Here is a 19,732-nt window from a genome sequence, read left to right on the forward strand (position 1 = left end):
CCACACAAATCACCAGTTTCACAATGAAAGATTCCAGATGCCAAAAACCTCAGTGATCAGAACTTGGAGAGAATTGGGTAAAGTCCATCCTCTGTGAGACAGAGGAAAGTCGAGGCTCAAGCAGAGATATTATCTCCAATGCATTTTCTTTGTACATACGAAAGCTGTCTCAAAGTAATGTAATGGATTACTCCTATCCACCAGTACTGGTCTGGCCTCTGTAGTGCATGTTGGTCTTCATTTAGACATTCCACATAGTCCAGGCTCCCTCACAAACAGCACTAAGAAGAAGTTAAACCTGCCTTTTTGAAAGGTTAATTTAAGCTTCCATTTAGTCCTAAAGTAGCTCTAATCCTCCCTCTTGCAATCGGCTTTGTTTAGTCCAGAACAGGCTAAATCTACCACTATTTTAAGATACGTCTGTGCAAGTCGTTTTTAGTTAAGACAGCTCAAACAAGCATTTTAGTCCGGGACTAAGCTTAAGCCTTTTATGTGAAATCGGACCTGAGTGGTTTATATAATATAACTAAATATGTTACTTTGTGTTGCAGGTGCAGTCGAGAAATGGAACGGCAAGGCCACAGAACATGACATAAGCAGAGCTGTGGGAGACCACCTCAAGCCCCTGGTAGAGCCGGCGGTGGTGTTTACCACTCCACCACGCCTTCAGCAGGCTTGAAAAGTGAGATTGATCCATTTGTTTGCTTCAGTTCTCAGTAGTTGAATCCTTTGACTTATTGTTGATTTCAACAAATGCACTGAATTTATTCTGTTTTTCATACTAAGATGGAGCAAGAGTCTGTTGATTGGTTGGTCATTGGGTTCATTTATTTTGCAATAGGTTCAACCCAAACCAAGCTTTAATTATACAGCGCATTTCACAGAAGAAAAAAAAACATACACAGCAAACAGAAGAATAACAACTGAAAGACTAATGAACATTTCAAGGAAATGCCTTTGATTAACAAGAACTGGATGCTACAACCCAAAATAGAAGCTTGTTTTACTACATTGTTTGTTGTTACGTTCCCCAGCAAGAAAATGAAAAATGTCCCTTAAACAGAAGAGGGAACTAACAAAGAGTCACTGACAACAACCACAACTAAACAGGTGGGGTTTTAGGAAGGGGTTCTGAATGACACTATGGGGGTGACACTATGGGGGACCTAAAAGACACCCACCATGAGACCCACTAAATCTGCCCAAGAAGAGGCAAACAAAAGAAAAGCCCACACCAAACTTAAAGACAGGAAGCAAACCAAAAAGGTGGAGCAACTAAAGGTGTTGACTCGCCACATCTATCAAGACAACTGGAGCACTGGGCCAGACACTCTTAAATTGAACCTGGACCAGCTCAGGTGAACACCTTCCCACTAACAAGATGGACAAGCCAACACAGGTGTAATACATACTGAATAACGAGGTGACACCAATCAGTGCACCAAAGACACGTTTCAGTTGAATGCATTCAGTTGTACAACTGACTAGGTATCCCCCTTTCCTACGTGCTAAAGTCAACCTAAAAACATAAATGGAAAAACCAGACTGTAACACCTTCCCCTTTAAGACAACAAATATATCCTATATTTTTGTTGGACAAGTTTGTTCACCACCAACAGAAAACAACTTCCATTTCACATTTAATCAACTACAACGCTTCACCTTCTACAATATAAACATTGTGTCTACTGGCTGTAAACAAGAAAAAACAAATTTCTAAATAATATACAATAGTATTCTTTTTCTCCTTTTTCTTTCTATAGAATCCTAAAACTCACTAGCTTCTAGAACTCTCGTCCCCTTGGAACGAGACCAAACAAAACTCATCTCCAATAAAGAAAAACATGCAGTTGTGATCCATGTCAACGCAACTTTTTAACTGCCGACCCTTGAGACAATCAGCAACCAAGTTGTCCTGACCACGGACATGTCTGATTTCAAGAGGAAACTCCTGCAATATCCGTAGTATCTTTCCACCTCACTGTGGAGCTTCTTCTCTCTTTTCAGGGTTCACTAGATAGGCATGTTGTTGGATCGGGCCCAGACCAATGTCATGCTCTAGTACATTTGGTTTGGCACATCTGAGAATGAACCCTGATATTCTAAAAGCAGGGCAACAATGTCAATATAATTGTACAAAAAAATTGTCAGTTGGTTGCATGAATAATTATCATTACTAAATGTTACATGAAATGTAAATATGAAATATTTGGTTGCATAGTCTACTTTCAACAGCTTTTCAATTACATTTTGCTAGGTGGGATAGCCCAACGTCAAAACACAGTTTTAACTGTCTAAATAAATAACCAATATGCAGAAAGTTTGTGATATATTGAAAATCTAAACAAAAAATGTGCTATGTACACAAACATCTGCCACAATAATCATATTACTTGTATTTTTTTAAACAAGCACCTTATGAATTTCACAAGCACCAAGAACGCTGTTGTTTTGACAAGTAGCAATAAATCACTGATATCGATTAGGGGGGAAATCAGGTTGTACCTGCTGTTGAAACTAACACAACTTAAAAAAACACATGGAAATGGGAGATATCTTTTACCTCACTGGTTAGAGGACAACCTGCAGAAGACAGTCAGCTACATTTTGGAGTAATGCATTTAAATTTAGGGGTCGCTAAACAAAGGAACCCAAGACTTATTTGTCATGTTGAAATCAATTGTGCGAGAGGAGGGAGATGAGGTTGCACGTCCTGTTAAAACTAACAGCTAAAAAAACACACGGAATATGGGAGTAATGTGTACATCCTTGGTTAGAGGACAATTTGTAGAAAACCGCTAGCTACATTTTGAAGTGTTGCATTTTGATTCAAGTGGGTCACCAACATGGTAAGTAAATGTTTGTTAAATCATATAAATAGTACTCTTTCAATTCAGAGCCTGGATTTTTCCCCTGAGGCTAATATCCATATCATGCTGAAATCAATTGATAAGGGGGCAAACGTTTAGGCTTCTACATTCTGACATCATTAAAATACTCCTACTACAATGTGTTAACATTCTAAATTGTGACATTAATTCATTGAAATCATGAAACAACTCCTTCATGTATGTATATTCTAATATTTGATCAGAGATCTTTAATCAGATTATCTCTGGTCACAGGTATAACGTTTATCTCCTGTGTGTGTTCTCTGGTGTTTAGTCAGATTGCTAAATGTAGTAAAACTCTTCCCACATTGATCACAGCTATAAGGTTTCTCTCCTGTGTGTGTTCTTTGGTGTACAATAAGGTTGCTAGATGTATTAAAACTCTTCCCACATTGATTACAGCTATAAGGTTTCTCTCCTGTGTGTGATCTCTGGTGTACAATCTGATGGCTTGATGTAGTAAAACTCTTCCCACACTGATCACAGCTAAAAGGTTTCTCTCCTATGTGAATTCTCATGTGTTCTTTTAGTGATTTTAATCTTAAGTAACTCTTCCCACAATCAAAACAGTGGTGAGATTTCTCTCTTGTGTGTACTCGCTGGTGTATTTTAAATTCTGATGAAGATTTGCAACCTTTCCCACAGTCAGAGCAGCGGTGAGATTTCTTCCCTGTGGGTCTCCGCTGGTGTTTCTTGAGGCGTTCTGATCTGGAGAGACTCTTCTGTGCCTCGTCAGCATCATGACGTCTCTCTCCTGCGTGAACAACAAGTCAGACAGATGGTTAAAGGCCCAGCAGAATTCCACTGTGAAAGGTGATGCCACCAGCGTAGCCATGATGTTGTACAACAATTGACATCTGTAATGAATGTTAAAATTATTTGACAATTGTCTTAAGACAGTCAAGTGAACAACAATAGTCATATTTTGTCCTGCTTCACATTAGTCGTAACATCAATGACATCGATGATTGTAGGCTAGAAATAAGTTATTAAAGTTGTTGAAATCCTAAGCAGTGTGCCAGACGACTTTTGGTCTCCAATAAAGGCCCCTTTCTGTGTTTAATACGTTTGCGGCATGAGGGCGATGCCCACACAATTTGGTTACAGAAACTCCTCCATGCTAATGCAGAAACAACTAGTTATACCAATACCATAGACCTACTGTAGGACCCATAACTTCACCTAACAGTAACATAGACCTACTGTAGGACCCATAACTTCACCTAACAACAACATAGACCTAGGACTATAAGTCATTTAATATTTCAGGTGAAACATGGAAACTAAAATGTCTTTCATGACATTTCATAACCTGATCACCAGATAATTTTGTCAATAATCCCACTAGGCTACTCTGTAATGTGTTGTCATTCAAAACGTCCTGAATAAAAGAAAATAGCTCTGTGTGTTGTACAATAGCCTATACATCAAGGAACAGTTCTCTACACATTATGAGCTATGTATCTCTGTGTGCAAACAGACTAACGAGACCCTACTGTAAATCAAGCAGACAATAACATTATAAACACCAATTTGTTAGGGATGTTGGATCCAACGTGGAGCACGGGATAACTGTCTTTACCAGAGTAATGAATGAAGAAGCACTTTGGTTGTTGTTGCATGTCGTGATGTTTGCCATGTGACTGTCATTCAGAAAATGATTTCCTGGATCAGCTGATGATAGTTGAACATGTGACTGTAACTAAATTGCTACAGTATTACGAATGATGTGTAATTATTGAAGAATGACGTTAATGACAGTATCGATTTGGGTGTTGTCAATAAATTTAAGGTGACTCTCGGTTAGAACTATTGGATTTAGCAAACTCTGAAATGATTTAGGATTTCTGTGCCCATAAACTGTTTTCCCAGCGTAATATAAGAAACAAGTAAATGTTACGTAGTTCGAGTGCATTTCAGAATACAAAAAAAACTGTCCGACAGCAAGATCCCGTATTTAAGTTGAAGTTCATCATATGACAAGCGTAACGTTATGACTATAACTACTGTTCCCTGAAGGAGGAAAACTAGGTACAACATACTATCAAATCCACACCTCGCTGGAAGCCCCGCCTTCCACAGGAGAGTGAGGCTTGGATTTATCCCTTAAATTTAATACCGCTCTTCACCGACCCAGGAAAGGGCGGGGACAAACAAGTGTTGTACTTCGTTTCCCTCCTTCAGGGAAGTGTAATTATAATCAAAGTTACACTCCCTTTCATTCAGTCAACTTCGGTACAACATACTATGGGGAAATAAAATCATTACCCAACCGAACCAAACGGATACTAAATGAAACGGCCCCTGGCAGACCACCCAGACCTGACAAGATGCGTCAGTTTTGTCAATTTATTCATTGTGTTTTGTTTGAAACACTCCTGTCAATGTTGAGTAAGGATACACACCTGATTACCCATATAGAAGTAGGATTAATCTACTTGGCCTGCACACAAATGTAGGCCTATAAATGTGCCCATTTGGGGATGTCTGATAGTATTTCTGATTGTCTTAACGCACCACCACTAATGAGTTGTGGGGCTTCTCAAAGTAATATTTTCTTCACCTCCAAACAGCAAGTAAACAAAGTCTAATCAAAATCAATTGCGAATGACAATAGTTCCTCAAAGTATTTTCTCACCCTTTCGATAACCACTCAGCATAAAAGGGAAAAATGTAATGCTCTGATCCAGTGGAAATGTCATACAATACCTGATTACTTCTTATCCTTTGAACAAATAGCCTACAGCTGTGTCTGTCCAGAACTCACTGGAGCAGGAAACTGAGGGCCCAGAATATTTTATACAATGTTGCAAGCTTGCTATCACAAATTTCCTGACCCAGTTGATACAATGTTTCAAGTTTGTTGTAGACAGGCCATATGCAGCCAATGTGATTTCTGGAATATTTCTTTTTTATCAGGATATTTTCTACCTGCAGAATGCAATGTTTTTATTTGTTGGCTTTATGTAGGCAATTTCTTTACATAGTTGGCAATTTTTTACATAGTTGGTAACTTTGGCAAAGTTACTTTTAGATTTGTATAATTTTCATTTAGATTTAGATAGAATGTAGATTAATCACAGACAATTTTGAGATACCATTATAAATTAAATGAAACTGTTCCACGAAAATGTGCATATGAAAATCATAACTGGCACACAGATTGGTAGAAATGGTCAGATAAATTGGCACTCCAACTGGAAAAGGTTGCCGACTGCTGGTGTAGTCTATTACTGAAAATTTCAGGAGCATAACGGCAGAATTTACGAAGTCCAGCAGCAGAGGGGGGAGGGGGGCTCCCTCTGGTCAGGCTATGTTGACGACCGTCTCCCTCTAGTCAGGCTATGTTGACGACCGTCTCCCTCTAGTCAGGCTATGTTGACGACCGTCTCCCTCTAGTCAGGCTATGTTGACGACCGTCTCCCTCTAGTCAGGCTATGTTGACGACCGTCTCCCTCTAGTCAGGCTATGTTGACGACCGTCTCCCTCTAGTCAGGCTATGTTGACGACCGTCTCCCTCTAGTCAGGCTATGTTGACGACCGTCTCCCTCTAGTCAGGCTATGTTGACGACCGTCTCCCTCTAGTCAGGCTATGTTGACGACCGTCTCCCTCTAGTCAGGCTATGTTGACGACCGTCTCCCTCTAGTCAGGCTATGTTGACGACCGTCTCCCTCTAGTCAGGCTATGTTGACGACCGTCTCCCTCTAGTCAGGCTATGTTGACGACCGTCTCCCTCTAGTCAGGCTATGTTGACGACCGTCTCCCTCTAGTCAGGCTATGTTGACGACCGTCTCCCTCTAGTCAGGCTATGTTGACGACCGTCTCCCTCTAGTCAGGCTATGTTGACGACCGTCTCCCTCTAGTCAGGCTATGTTGACGACCGTCTCCCTCTAGTCAGGCTATGTTGACGACCGTCTCCCTCTAGTCAGGCTATGTTGACGACCGTCTCCCTCTAGTCAGGCTATGTTGACGACCGTCTCCCTCTAGTCAGGCTATGTTGACGACCGTCTCCCTCTAGTCAGGCTATGTTGACGACCGTCTCCCTCTAGTCAGGCTATGTTGACGACCGTCTCCCTCTAGTCAGGCTATGTTGACGACCGTCTCCCTCTAGTCAGGCTATGTTGACGACCGTCTCCCTCTAGTCAGGCTATGTTGACGACCGTCTCCCTCTAGTCAGGCTATGTTGACGACCGTCTCCCTCTAGTCAGGCTATGTTGACGACCGTCTCCCTCTAGTCAGGCTATGTTGACGACCGTCTCCCTCTAGTCAGGCTATGTTGACGACCGTCTCCCTCTAGTCAGGCTATGTTGACGACCGTCTCCCTCTAGTCAGGCTATGTTGACGACCGTCTCCCTCTAGTCAGGCTATGTTGACGACCGTCTCCCTCTAGTCAGGCTATGTTGACGACCGTCTCCCTCTAGTCAGGCTATGTTGACGACCGTCTCCCTCTAGTCAGGCTATGTTGACGACCGTCTCCCTCTAGTCAGGCTATGTTGACGACCGTCTCCCTCTAGTCAGGCTATGTTGACGACCGTCTCCCTCTAGTCAGGTTATGTTGACGACCGGCTCCCTCTAGTCATTTGTGTGTCTTATTTATTTAATCAAACAGTGTGCTTAAAGCATCAGACAAGTTCAGCACATATAGATTTTATAAAAAACACATGGGCCGATTGGTAGAAAGAACAGATGACTCTTGGTTGACCAAGATGTATTTTAGTTGGGGACAGCACTAGAACATGATTTTGGGGCTCCCGTGTGGCGCAGCAGACACTGCATCTCAATGCTTGAGGTGTCACTACAGACACCCTGGTTCAAATCCAGGCTGTATCACAACCGGCCATGATTGGCAGTCCCATAGGCCAGCGCACAATTGGCCCAGCGTCATCCAGGGTAGGCAGTCATTGTACATAAGAATTTGTTCTTAACTGACTTGCCTAGATAAATAAAGGTTACATTTAAATAAATAAATAAGTGTTTCATGACAAACCATTTTTTACAAATCCGTCAAGGCACCAACTTTGAGAAGGGTTTAAAACAAAGGTTTCAAACCAATTCATGAATGTAATTGAATCTAGGTTTGTCTTGCCTTTAATGTAAGGGCATGAAAAGAAATTGGCTGAATATTATACAATGACTTATCAACAGCTCTAATAATCTGCCCCCACAGGAAATCTTCACTGGCAATTCTAGAATATACTATATAGCCTAGAAACCTGGTTAAACTATCATTATGACATCATGGATGAATTCTAGAATATACAATATAGCCTAGAAACCTGGTTAAACTATCATTATGACATCATGGATGAATTCTAGAATATACTATATAGCCTAGAAACCTGGTTAAACTATCATTATGACCTAATGGATGGCCAGTCCTTGTATTCATAGTGTAGTGAATTCAGGGGGTAGCCCTGATCTGAACTCAAACCTGGGTCCAGCGACTGTCAAGCCAACACCGTATAACTGTTACGCCAAGATGTCTTAACTTCTTGACGAGGTCGTTAGGTGTTGGGTTACGGTTTCTACAATATCGTTCTCTATGAATTTGAGAGTGGTTATACTTCTCCTTCCTCCATCCCTCAGCTGTTTACCAAACCAAGTCTCTGGGAAGCCATTTTGTTGCTGTTTAAAAAAAAACACAACCCAGCAATCTGCAGTTCAAACAATAACAAATCTGTCATTCCACCACTGTTTTGGTAATAAGATGATTATGGGGTTGGAGAAATGTAACTACAGACATAAAGACCTAAGGACTGACCATCCATGATAACAACATTATAGTTTTAACCATGTTTTAACCATGTTGAGGCTATACAGTGTTGATTTACATTGTTTCTAAACATTAGAGTAAAAAAAGCTTATTTACAGTTGAACTAAGCTCATGAAGCATGGTTTATATTCTTCAAGAATCAATGGCTATAAGTAAATAATTTAAAAGTCACAATATGGATGTAGCAATTGCAGATTTCTGCTTTAACACCAAACATCAGTACAACAACTGCAGAGTTTGTGCCTCTGTTTTTAAGACAGTACTTACTAGAGTTAATCAAGGAACGGTCTCTCAAAACCATCTTATGGCTAAATTCATCGTTAGAACAATTGGATGCCTTAAGATGCGTTTGGGAAACCGGGCCCAGATATCCAGTTTCCTCCTCTTCCGACTTGACAGTCATCTCCCCCTCCTCTTTCACTCCATAAACTGCATCCTCCTCTCCTTTTACTGTAACATCCTCCTCTCCTTTTACTGTAACATCCTCCTCCTCTTTCACTCTGAACGCGTCTTTCTCTTCTTTCACAGTAACGGCCTCATTCTCTTCTTGTTTTACTGTGATATCCGCCTCTTCTTTAGCAGGAGGTGAGTAGCTTAGTGACCGCATGGTCGGAGATGTTAGCTAGTTAGGCTAATGCTAACTTAGTTAGCTAATGCTAACTAACTTAACTTAAGCCCGCTAGCTGACTAATTACAACAACAGCGTAAATATGAAATTAAATCGGATAACTAACTAGACGACAGAAGTGGGGTTAAAACACAGTGGCTAATATACACTAACGCGTCTAAAGAGCTTTATTGGTTCGGCTATTTTGGCTAGGAAGCTACGGAGGAGGTTGACTACCTGTAGCTGCTGTTGAAAGAAGCGTTCCGTCCACTAGATTATACGTCACACTAACAGCACTGCCTTAAAGCCCCACACCAGACCTAGTCTGTTCATTATATACATCTACATGATGTATTGTTACACCATGTAGGAGCAGTATAGACCTAGTCTGTTCATTATATACATCTACATGATGTATTGTGACGTCGCTGCTTATTTATCATTATCTGATAGTTTGACTGAATTAATCAGAAACTTCCTTAAAAATGCAGATGTCAAGTTGATGTAAAGTTTGATTCTCACTGATTATGATCTGCACTAATCAACACATGCATCTATCTGATAGTCTCAATGTAATATTATTATTTAATAATAAAACATTTAAAACGATTTGTTTGTAAAAACATAACTTTGTCCTCAACTGCGTCGGCACGCGTGTCTGCAGATGGCGATGTGCGGTCTTTCAGGCGACGCTGCTAGTGTGACGTATAATCTAGTGGACGAAACACTTCAACAATAACAGCGAGTCATCCACCTCGGTACCCAACATAGCTGAAAGATTCAAGCTGTTTAGACTGTTTCGGTGTATTTAAGCCACTATGTTTTAAACACACTTCTGTCGGCTTATGCCGTTTAGCTAGTTACCCCCTTTAATTCTATATTTACCTTGCTAGTAGCTAGCTATAATCTAGTGGATGGAACGCTTCTTTCAACAGCAGCAACAGTTAGTCAGCCATCTCGGTAGCTTGCTAGACAAAATAGCCGAACCAATACACCTCTTTAGACGCTTTAGTGTATATTAGCCACTGTGTTATAAACCCACTTCTGTCATCTAGTTTATTATCCGATTTAATTTCATATTTACGGTGTTGTTGTTATTAGTCAGCTAGCGGGCTGGTTAAGTTAGCATTAGCCTAGCTAGCTAACGTCTCCGACCATGAGGTCACTAAGCTACTCTCTACCTGCTAAAGAAGAGGAGGTCTGCTGGACGGAGAAAGAAGCTCTGGTGAAAGAGGAGAAGTAAGAGGAGGGTGTTACAATACAAAACAAGTAGAGGGTGAGGCTGTTACAGTGAAAGAAGAGAAATACGTTTCAGTGAAGGAAGAGGAAGACGCGTTCAGAGTGAAAGAGGAGGAGGATGCAGTATTTGGAGTGAAAGACGAGGAGGGGGAGATGACTGTCACATCGAAGAAGAGGATATCTAAGGCAGGTTTCCCAAACGCATCTTAAGGCATCCAACGATGAACTAAGCCGTAAGATGGTTTTGAGAAACCTGGCCCTGATTAATACTAGTAAGTACTGTCTTAAATACAGAGGCACAAACTCTGCAGTTGTTGAACTGATGTGTGGTGTTAAAGTGGAAATATGCAATTGCTACACCCATATTTGGACTTTTAAATTATTTATTTATAGCCATTGATTCTTGAAGAATATATCACTTGCCTCATGAGCTTAGTTCAACTGTTGTACCCCCATCAGAACCCCAAATAAGCTTTTTTTACTCCAATGTTTAGAAACATTGTAAATCAACACTTTATAGCCTCAACATGGTTAAAACTATAAAGCTGATATCATGGATGGTCAGTCCTTGCCTCCATCGGTCTGTCTGTCACCCTTTACACTTGTACTGTACTGAAATGATCCCTCTACACATGTACTGTATTGGAATGATCCCTCTACACCATTTACACATGTACTGTACTGAAATGATCCCTCTACACCCTTTACACATGTACTGTAATGATCCCTCTACAGCCTTTACACATGTACTGCACTGGAATTATCCCTCTACACATGTACTGCACTCGAATTATCACATTGGCTGGCAGAAACTTGCTGTTTTTTTATTGGGCCATCAAAACTGTCTCAGTGATTTTTGTGATTGGTTACATTTCAGTCACATGTGCATAAGGGAGAGGGGGTGTCTGATGTCTGCAGGTCAATGCAGCTGAGAAATATGATCCTTGTAATTATTCTCTGTGAATATCAGCAGTGATAATGATTGTGAAATATTTAGTTCATTTCATGAGAGCAAAATGATAATTAATCATTTCTGAACAACCATTTTTTATTTAATGTCTATTAAGTATCTTATCAACTTTATTTCACTTGGTGATGATTCATTGTAGAGAACACAACATGACAATACATGACATCTACAGTGGCAAGAAAAAGTATGTGAACCCTTTGGAATGACCTAGATTTCTGCATAAATTGGTCATCAAATTTGATAATAAATAATAACAAACAAATTATTGTATTTTTCTTGTCTATATTGAATACATAATTTAAACATTCACAGTGTAGGTTGGAAAAAGTATGTGAACCCCTAGGCTAATGACTTCTACAAAAGCTAATTGGAGTCAGGAGTCAGCTAACCTGGAGACCAATGAGACGAGATTGGAGATGTTGGTTAGAGCTGCCCTGCCCTATAATAAAGACTCACAAAATTTGAGTTTGCTATTCACAAGAAGCATTGCCTGATGTGAATCATGCCTTGAACAAAATAGATCTCAGAAGACCTAAGATTAAGAATTGTTGACTTGCATAAAGCTGGAAAGGGTTACAAAAGTATCTCTAAAAGCCTTGATGTTCATCAGTCCACGGTAAGACAAATTGTCTATAAATGGATAAAGTTCAGCGCTGTTGCTACTCTCCCTAGAAGTGGCCGTCCAGCAAAGATGACTGCAAGAGCACAGTGCAGAATGCTCAATGAAGTTAAGAAGAATCCTAGAGTGTCAGCTAAAGACTTACAGAAATCTCTGGAACATGATAACATCTCTGTTGACGAGTCTACAATACGTAACACTAAACAAGAATGGTGTTCATGGGAGGACACCACGGAAGAAGCCACTGCTGTCCAAAAAAAACATTGCTGCATGTCTGAAGTTTGCAAAAGTGCACCTGGATGTTCCACAGAGCTACTGGCAACATGTTCTGTGGATACATTAAACTAAAGTTGAGTTGTTTGGAAGGAAAACACAACACCATGTGTGGAGAAAAAAAGGCACAGCACAGCAACATCAAAACCTCATCCCAACTGTAAAGTATGGTGGAGGGAGCATCGTGGTTTGGGGCTGTTTTGCTGCTTCAGGGCCTGGACAGCTTGCTATCATCGAGGGAAAAATAAATCCCCAAGTTTATCAATACATTTTGCAGGAGAATGTTAGGCTATCTGTCCTCCAATTGAAGCTCAAGTTGGGTGAAGCAAAACGACCCAAAACACAGAAGTAAATTAACAACAGAATAGCTTAAACAGAAGAAAATACGCCTTCTGAAGTGGCCCAGTCAGAGTCCTGACCTCAATCCGATTGAGATGCTGTGGCATGAACTCAAGAGAGCAGTTCACACCAGACATCCCAAGAATATTGCTGAACTGAAACAGTTTTGTAAAGAGGAATGTCCAAAATTACTCCTGACCGTTGTGCAGGTCTGATCCGCAACTACAGAAAATGTTTGGTTGAGGTTATTGCTGCCAAAGGAGGGTCAACCAGTTATTAAATCCAAGGGTTCACATACTTTTTCCACCCTGCACTGCGAATGATTACATGGTGTGTTCAATAAAGACATGAAAACATATTGTTTGTGTGTTATTAGTTTAAGCAGACTGTGTTTGTCTATTGTTGTGACCTAGATGAAGATCAAATTTTATGACCAATTTATGCAGAAACCAGGTATTTCCAAAGGGTTCACATACTTTTTCTTGCCACTAAGTAGCTGAATATGCTTATGGATTAACAGTCTAACAGTTTGAAGGGCACACCTCATGCCATTCTGGTTGAACAGTGAGAGACTAGTTAATTATGGACTAACAGTTTGCCAGTTTGAAGGGCACAACTCATGTTATTCTGGTTAAACAGTAAGAGACTAGTTGAGTTTCATATTGGGGCTAAATGGCTAATGTAATGATGCATTAAGCCATGTATAATAATATATATATACAGTACCAGTAAAACACACCTTATTTAAGGGTTTTTATTTTTACTATTTTCTACATTGTAGAATAATAGTGAAGACATCAAAACTATGAAATAACACAATAATGGAATCCTGAAGAAACCAAAAAAATGTTAAACAAATCAAAAAATATTGTATATTCTTCAAAGTAGCCACCCTTTGCCTTGACAGGTTTTCACACTACTGGCAATCTGTCAAATAAATCAAGAGATAAAAACAAATTGCAGTGGTAAGAAGGTTTGTCTCCTGTGTGTGTTCTCTGGTGTCTATTCAGGCTGCTTGACTGAGTAAAACTTTTCCCACACTGATCACAGCTATAAGGCTTCTCTCCTGTGTGTGTTCTCTGGGGCTCTTTAAGGTGTTCTCTCCGAGAAAAGTTTTTCCCACATTGCTCACAGCTATATGGCTGCTCTCCTGTGTGTGTTCTCTGGTGTGATACCAGGTTGCTTGACTGAGTAAAACTCTTGCCACATTGATCACAGCTATATGGCTGCTCTCCTGTGTGTGTTCTCTGGTGTGATACCAGGTTGCATGACTGAGTAAAACTCTTGCCACACTGATCACAGCTATAAGGTTTCTCTCCTGTGTGTGTTCTCTGGTGCTCTTTAAGGCGTTCTCCCAGAGAAAAGTTTTTCCCACATTGCTCACAGCTATATGGCTGCTCTCCTGTGTGTGTTCTCTGGTGTGATACCAGGTTGCTTAACTGAGTAAAACTCTTGCCACACTGATCACAGCTATATGGCTGCTCTCCTGTGTGTGTTCTCTGATGTGTTACCAGGTTGCTTGACTGAGTAAAACTCTTGCCACACTGATCACAGCTATAAGGCTTCTCTCTTGTGTGTGTTCTCTGGTGTGTTTTTAGATTACTTGAATTAGTAAAACTCTTCCCACATTGATTACAGCTATAAGGTTTCTCTCCTGTGTGTACTCGCTGGTGTATTTTTAGTTTTGATGAAGATTTGCAATGTTTCCCACAGTCAGAGCAGCAGTGAGGTTTCTTTCCTGTGGGTCTCTGATGGTGTTTCTTGAGGTGTCCTGATGTGGAGAGACTCTTTTTTGCCTTGTCAGCTTCATGATGTTGTTGAAGCTCCCCAGAGGGCCCACGATAGTCCCGTCTCTCTCCTGTGTGAACAACAAAGTCAGACAGATGGTTAAAGGCCCACAACAGCGTAAATCCACTGTAAAAGGTGATGCCAACAGCGTAGCTATGATGTTGTACAACAATTGTCGTCTGTAATGAATGTAATGAGTATTTGACATTTGTCTTAAAATGAGCAAGAATACCGTAATTTCCGGACTATAAGCCGCTACTTTTTTCCCACGCTATGAACCTCGCGGTTTATACAATGACGCGGCTAATTTATGTATTTTTTTTTTTTCACAAGATTCACGCCGCCAAAAAACTGAGCACCGTCACATAATGTGGCGTAAATCGAGCGCGCTCAAACTTCCCATCATTCTGATTACGGTAGTCATTTTGTCACCCTCATCATGGCAAAGACACGGAGAAATGCATATGATGCAGCTTTCAACTTGAAGGCGATCGATCTGGCTGTTGGAAAAGGAAATAGAGCTGCTGCACGGGAGCTTGGCCTTAATGAGTCGATGATAAGACGTTGGAAACAGCAGTGTGAGGAACTGACTCAGTGCAAAAAGACAACAAAAGCTTTCAGAGAAGAAAAGCAGATGGCCCAAACTAGAAAATGAGCTTGAAGACTGGGTCAACACACAGAGAGCAGACGGCCGAGGTGTTTCAACTGTGCAGATCCGACTGAAAGCCAAAACAATCGCCACCGCAATGAAGTTTGACTTTCTTGGTAGGCTACTGTTTACTGCTATTTTTTTTATTTTTGTTACAAGCCGTGTTTCGTTAAAGCCTATTTATTTTTGTTACAAGCCGTGTTTCGTTTAAAAGCCTATTTATTTTTGTTACAAGCCGTGTTTCGTTTAAAGGCTGTGTAAAGTTCATTTGTTTCAATGTACCGGTAGGCACTTGCGGCTTATAGACATGTGCGGTTTATTTATGTACAAAATACATATTTAAAAAAAATTCAGTGGGTACGGCTTATATTCAGGTGCGCTTAATAGTCCAGCAATTACGGTAGTCATATTTTGTCTTGTTTTCACATTAGTAGTAACATCTAAGATTGTAGACTAAATGTCTTCTAAGTCTTGTTTTAGTTTGATTTTGGTCCACCAGCCAGTGTGGCAGGCAGAGGAAAGAATATACCAGCCACTGATTTTTTTACCAGGCCAAATATTTTTTTGCCATGACTGATTACACCAAAAATCACAACAAGAAAACGAATGAGCATGATTGGCAACGTTTGTAAAACAAGAAATGTAAGTATGAAGTAATGTGGTATATTGCTCCATGTAATTACATTTTTGTGACCCGAGTCTTTTAACCAATGTGTTAAAATAATACATTTAGATACAATAGTAATGATGAACAGTTGTACAAGTGAACATCAAGAATCAACAAAGTGCCTGTCCTGCCAGATAAAATGCTTACTAATTATTATAGTTCAGAGCTCTGCGCTGACAAGTTTATGTACGGAACATAAATATAAACGCAACATGGAAAGTGTTGGTCCCATGTTTCATGCGGGATCGTCTGAGGAGAGGGTGCAGAGGAGTATTTCTGTCTGTAATAATGCCCTTTTGTGGGGAAAAACTCAGTCCGATTGGCTGGGCCTGGCTCCCCAGTGGGTGGGCCTATGGCAGCGCACCTGCCCAGTCTTGAAATCCATAGATTAGTGCCTAATGAATTTATTTAAATTGACTTCTATAAACTGTAACTCAGTAAAATGTTTGAAATTGTTGCATGTTGCGTTTATAATATTGTTCAGTAGTTAGGAGCTGGGCAATTCCACAGTAGCGGAATTACACCAGACTGATTTTTTACTTTAAAATGTATCCACAAAAACTATTCCTGCTTTAAAACCACGTTTGTGTACATCAGTTCAACAACTGCAGAGTTTGTGCCCCCGTTATTAAATATTAGTATTTACTGGTGTTAATCTGACCTTCCGTCTCCTCATCCTCTCCTTCCTCCTTCACTTCAAAATCTGCATCTTCCTCTTCCTCTTCTTTTACTGAAACATTCTCCTCTTTCACTCTGAACGCGTCTTCCTCTTCTTTCACTGAAACGTCTTTCTCTTCTCCTTTTACTGTAACATCCTCCTCCTCTTTCACTCTGAACGCGTCTTCCTCTTCTTTCACTCTAACGTCTTTCTCTTCTTCTTTTACTGTAACAGCCTCATCCTCTACTTCTATTTTTACTGTGACATCCTCCTCTTCCTTCTCCTCTTTCACGACAACCTTCAGACACAGAGCTTCTTTCTCCGTCCAGCAGACTTCTTCTTCAGCAGGAGGGGTGAAGTGTAGGGAGCTCATGTTCGGGGATATTAGCTCGCTAGTTAGCTATCATTAGCGACTAGATTAGTGCTAATTTAACCAGCCAGCTACTATAGCTGACTAATAAAAACAACGTAAATATGAAATGAAATAGGTTAAGAAGTAGATACGACAGAAGTGTGTCTAAAACACAGCAGCTAATATAGACCAAATGGGTATAAATAGCTGGAATCTTTCGGCTATGTTGGCTAGTAAGCTACCGAGGTGGTCGACTAGCTGTTTATGAAGAACCGTCCACTAGATTATACGTCACGCTAGCAGCATCGCCTGAAAAACGCACATCGCCGTCTGCTGACTGGAGTGGGAAACGCAGTTGAGGATCATATTTTATTTTCAGATCAAGTTAATTTTAAATGTATTTAATGAACTTTTTTAAACTTTAGTTTACAGCGCATTTGGAAAGTATTCAGACACCTTGACTTTTTCCACATTTTGTTACGTTACAGCCTTATTCTAAAATGGATTAAATAGAAAATGTTCCTCATCAATCTACACACAATACCCCATAATGACAAAGACAAAGTAGGTTTTTCGAAATTGTCGGAAAATTATTACAAATAAAAAACAGAAATACCTTATTTACATAAGTATTCAGACCCTTTGCTATGAGACATATTACGGACATATTCAATCTCTCCCTATCCCAGTCTACTGTCCCCACATGCTCACTTCCATCGTCATAAAGTGCTTTGAGAGACTAGTCAAGGATCATATCACCTCCACCTTACCTGTGACCCTAGACCCACTTCAATTTGATTCCCGCCCCAATAGATCCACAGAAGATGCAAGCGCCATCACACTGCCCTATCCCATCTGGACAAGAGGAATACCTATGCAAGAATGCTGTTCATTGACTATAGCTCAGCATTCAACACCATAGTACCCTCCAAGCTCTTCATTAAACTTGAGGCCTTGGGTCTGAACCCACCCCTGTGTAACTGGGTCCTGGACTTCCTGACGGGCCACCTCCAGGTGGTGAAGGTAGAAAAAAACACCTCCACTTCGCAGAAACTCACAAGGAAGGGTGCTCAGCCCCCTCCTGTACTTCCTGTTCACCCATGACTGCATGGCCACGCAAGCCTCAATTATCAAGTTTGCAGACGACACAACAGTAGTAGGCATAATTACCAGCAATGATGAGAGCCTACAGGGCGGAAGTGAGGGCCCTGGGAGTGTGGTGCCAAGAAAATAACCTCTCACCAAACATCAACAAAACAAAGGAGATGATCGTGGACTTCAGGAAACAGCAGAGGGAGCACCCCCCATCCACATCGATGGGACCGCAGTGGAGAAGGTGGAAAACTTCAGGTTCCTCAGCGTACACATCACTGACAAACTGAAATGGTCCACCAAACACAGACAGCGTGGTGTAGAAGGCGCAACAGCGACTCTTCAACCTCAGGAGGCTGAAGAAATTTGGCTAGGCACCTAAAACCCTCACAAACTTTTACAAGTGTACAATTGAGAGCATCCTGTCAGGCTGTATCACTGCCTGGTACGGCAACTGCACCGCCCGCATTTGCACCCCCCCCCCCCCCCCCCCGGTGATGCGGTCTGCCCAATGCATCACCGGGGGCAAACTACCTGCCCTCCAGGACATCTACAGCACTCGATGTCACAGGAAGGCCAAAAAGATAATCAAGGACAACAACCACCCGAGCCACTGCCTGTTCACCCCGTTATCATCCAGAAGGCGAGGTCAGTACAGGTACATGAAAGCTGGGACAGAGAGACTGAAAAACAGCTTCTATCTCAATGCCATCAAACTGTTAAATACTGTTAAATAGCCATCACTAGCACATTAGAGGCTGCTGCCTATATACATAGACTTGGAATCACTGGCCACTTTAAAAATGGAACACCAGTCACTTTAATAATGTTTACATATTTTGCATTACTCATCTCATATGTATATACTGTATTCTATACTATTCTACTGTATCTTAGTCTAAGCCGCTCTGACATTACTCCCCTAAATTTGTATACATTTTTAATTCCATTCCTTTAGATGTGTGTATTGTTGTGAAGTTGTTCGATATTACTGCACTGTTGTCCTTGAGTGTCCCAGCCAGAGCCCGGACTTGAACCCGATCAAACATCTCTGGAGAGACATGAAAATAGCTGTGCAGCGACACTCCCCATCCAACCTAACAGAGCTTGAGAGGATCTCCAGAGAAGAATGGTAGAAACTCCCCAAATACAGGTGTGCCAAGCTTGTAGTGTCATACCCAAGAAGACTCAAGGCTGTAATCGCCGCCAAAGGTGTTTCAACAAAGTACTGAGTAAAGGGTCTGAACACTTATGTAAATGTACGATTGGGCCGTTGTCATCACACTTCCATGATTAGTAAGAATTAGATTTATAGGACTATTGTTTTTTATGATTCATACATACTTTCCTAACCCTAAAATGTACCTAAATAATCTACAAGATCAGAGTATTTTTAAATCTACCAGTTGGAGATGAATGATGACTTCCTTTAGTTGATAGATTAGATTCTAGAACTAGATTCTGTTCTCTCCATCTATTCTAGATTCTAGAACTAGATTCTGTTCTCTCCATCTATTCTAGATTCTAGAACAAGATTCTGTTCTCTCCATCTATTCTAGATTCTAGAACTAGATTCTGTTCTCTCCATGTATTCTAGATTCTAGAACTAGATTCTGTTCTCTCCATGTATTCTAGATTCTAGAACTAGATTCTGTTCTCTCCATCTATTCTAGATTCTAGAACTAGATTCTGTTCTCTCCATCTATTCTAGATTCTAGAACTAGATTCTGTTCTCTCCATGTATTCTAGATTCTAGAACTAGATTATGTTCTCTCCATGTATTCTATTGAGTCTGTTGACAACAGTCTAATTAA

The 19,732-nt window shown here is 40.7% G+C and overlaps 1 protein-coding gene and 1 pseudogene across 1 annotated transcript; both read right to left on the bottom strand.

Moving 5' to 3' along the window:
- The window catches only part of LOC139555389 (zinc finger protein 271-like), a 50,185-nt pseudogene extending 33,088 nt beyond the window's left edge, over window positions 1-17,097 (bottom strand).
- Window positions 807-9,543, bottom strand: LOC139554277 (zinc finger protein 436-like). Its single transcript, XM_071367046.1, has 2 exons — window positions 8,933-9,543; window positions 807-3,645 (listed from the first exon to the last, which is right to left on the bottom strand). Exons 1-2 carry the CDS (start codon window positions 9,270-9,272, stop codon window positions 3,110-3,112), a joined length of 876 nt encoding a protein of 291 aa, XP_071223147.1. The 5' UTR covers window positions 9,273-9,543; the 3' UTR covers window positions 807-3,109.
- Window positions 17,098-19,732: the final 2,635 nt, after the last annotated feature.

This window comes from Salvelinus alpinus, chromosome 26, assembly GCF_045679555.1.
Source record: "Salvelinus alpinus chromosome 26, SLU_Salpinus.1, whole genome shotgun sequence".
In the NCBI taxonomy this organism is placed as follows: Eukaryota; Metazoa; Chordata; class Actinopteri; order Salmoniformes; family Salmonidae; genus Salvelinus; species Salvelinus alpinus.

Excerpts from the sequence above, each read along its gene's own strand:
- LOC139554277 (XM_071367046.1), bottom strand. The coding sequence starts at position 9,272 with ATGCGGTCACTAAGCTACTCACCTCCTGCTAAAGAAGAGGCGGATATC. Across the intron at positions 3,646-8,932 it reads CCGTTCCTTGATTAACTCTA|GAGAGAGACGTCATGATGCT; the intron begins GTAAGTACTGTC and ends TTGTTCACGCAG.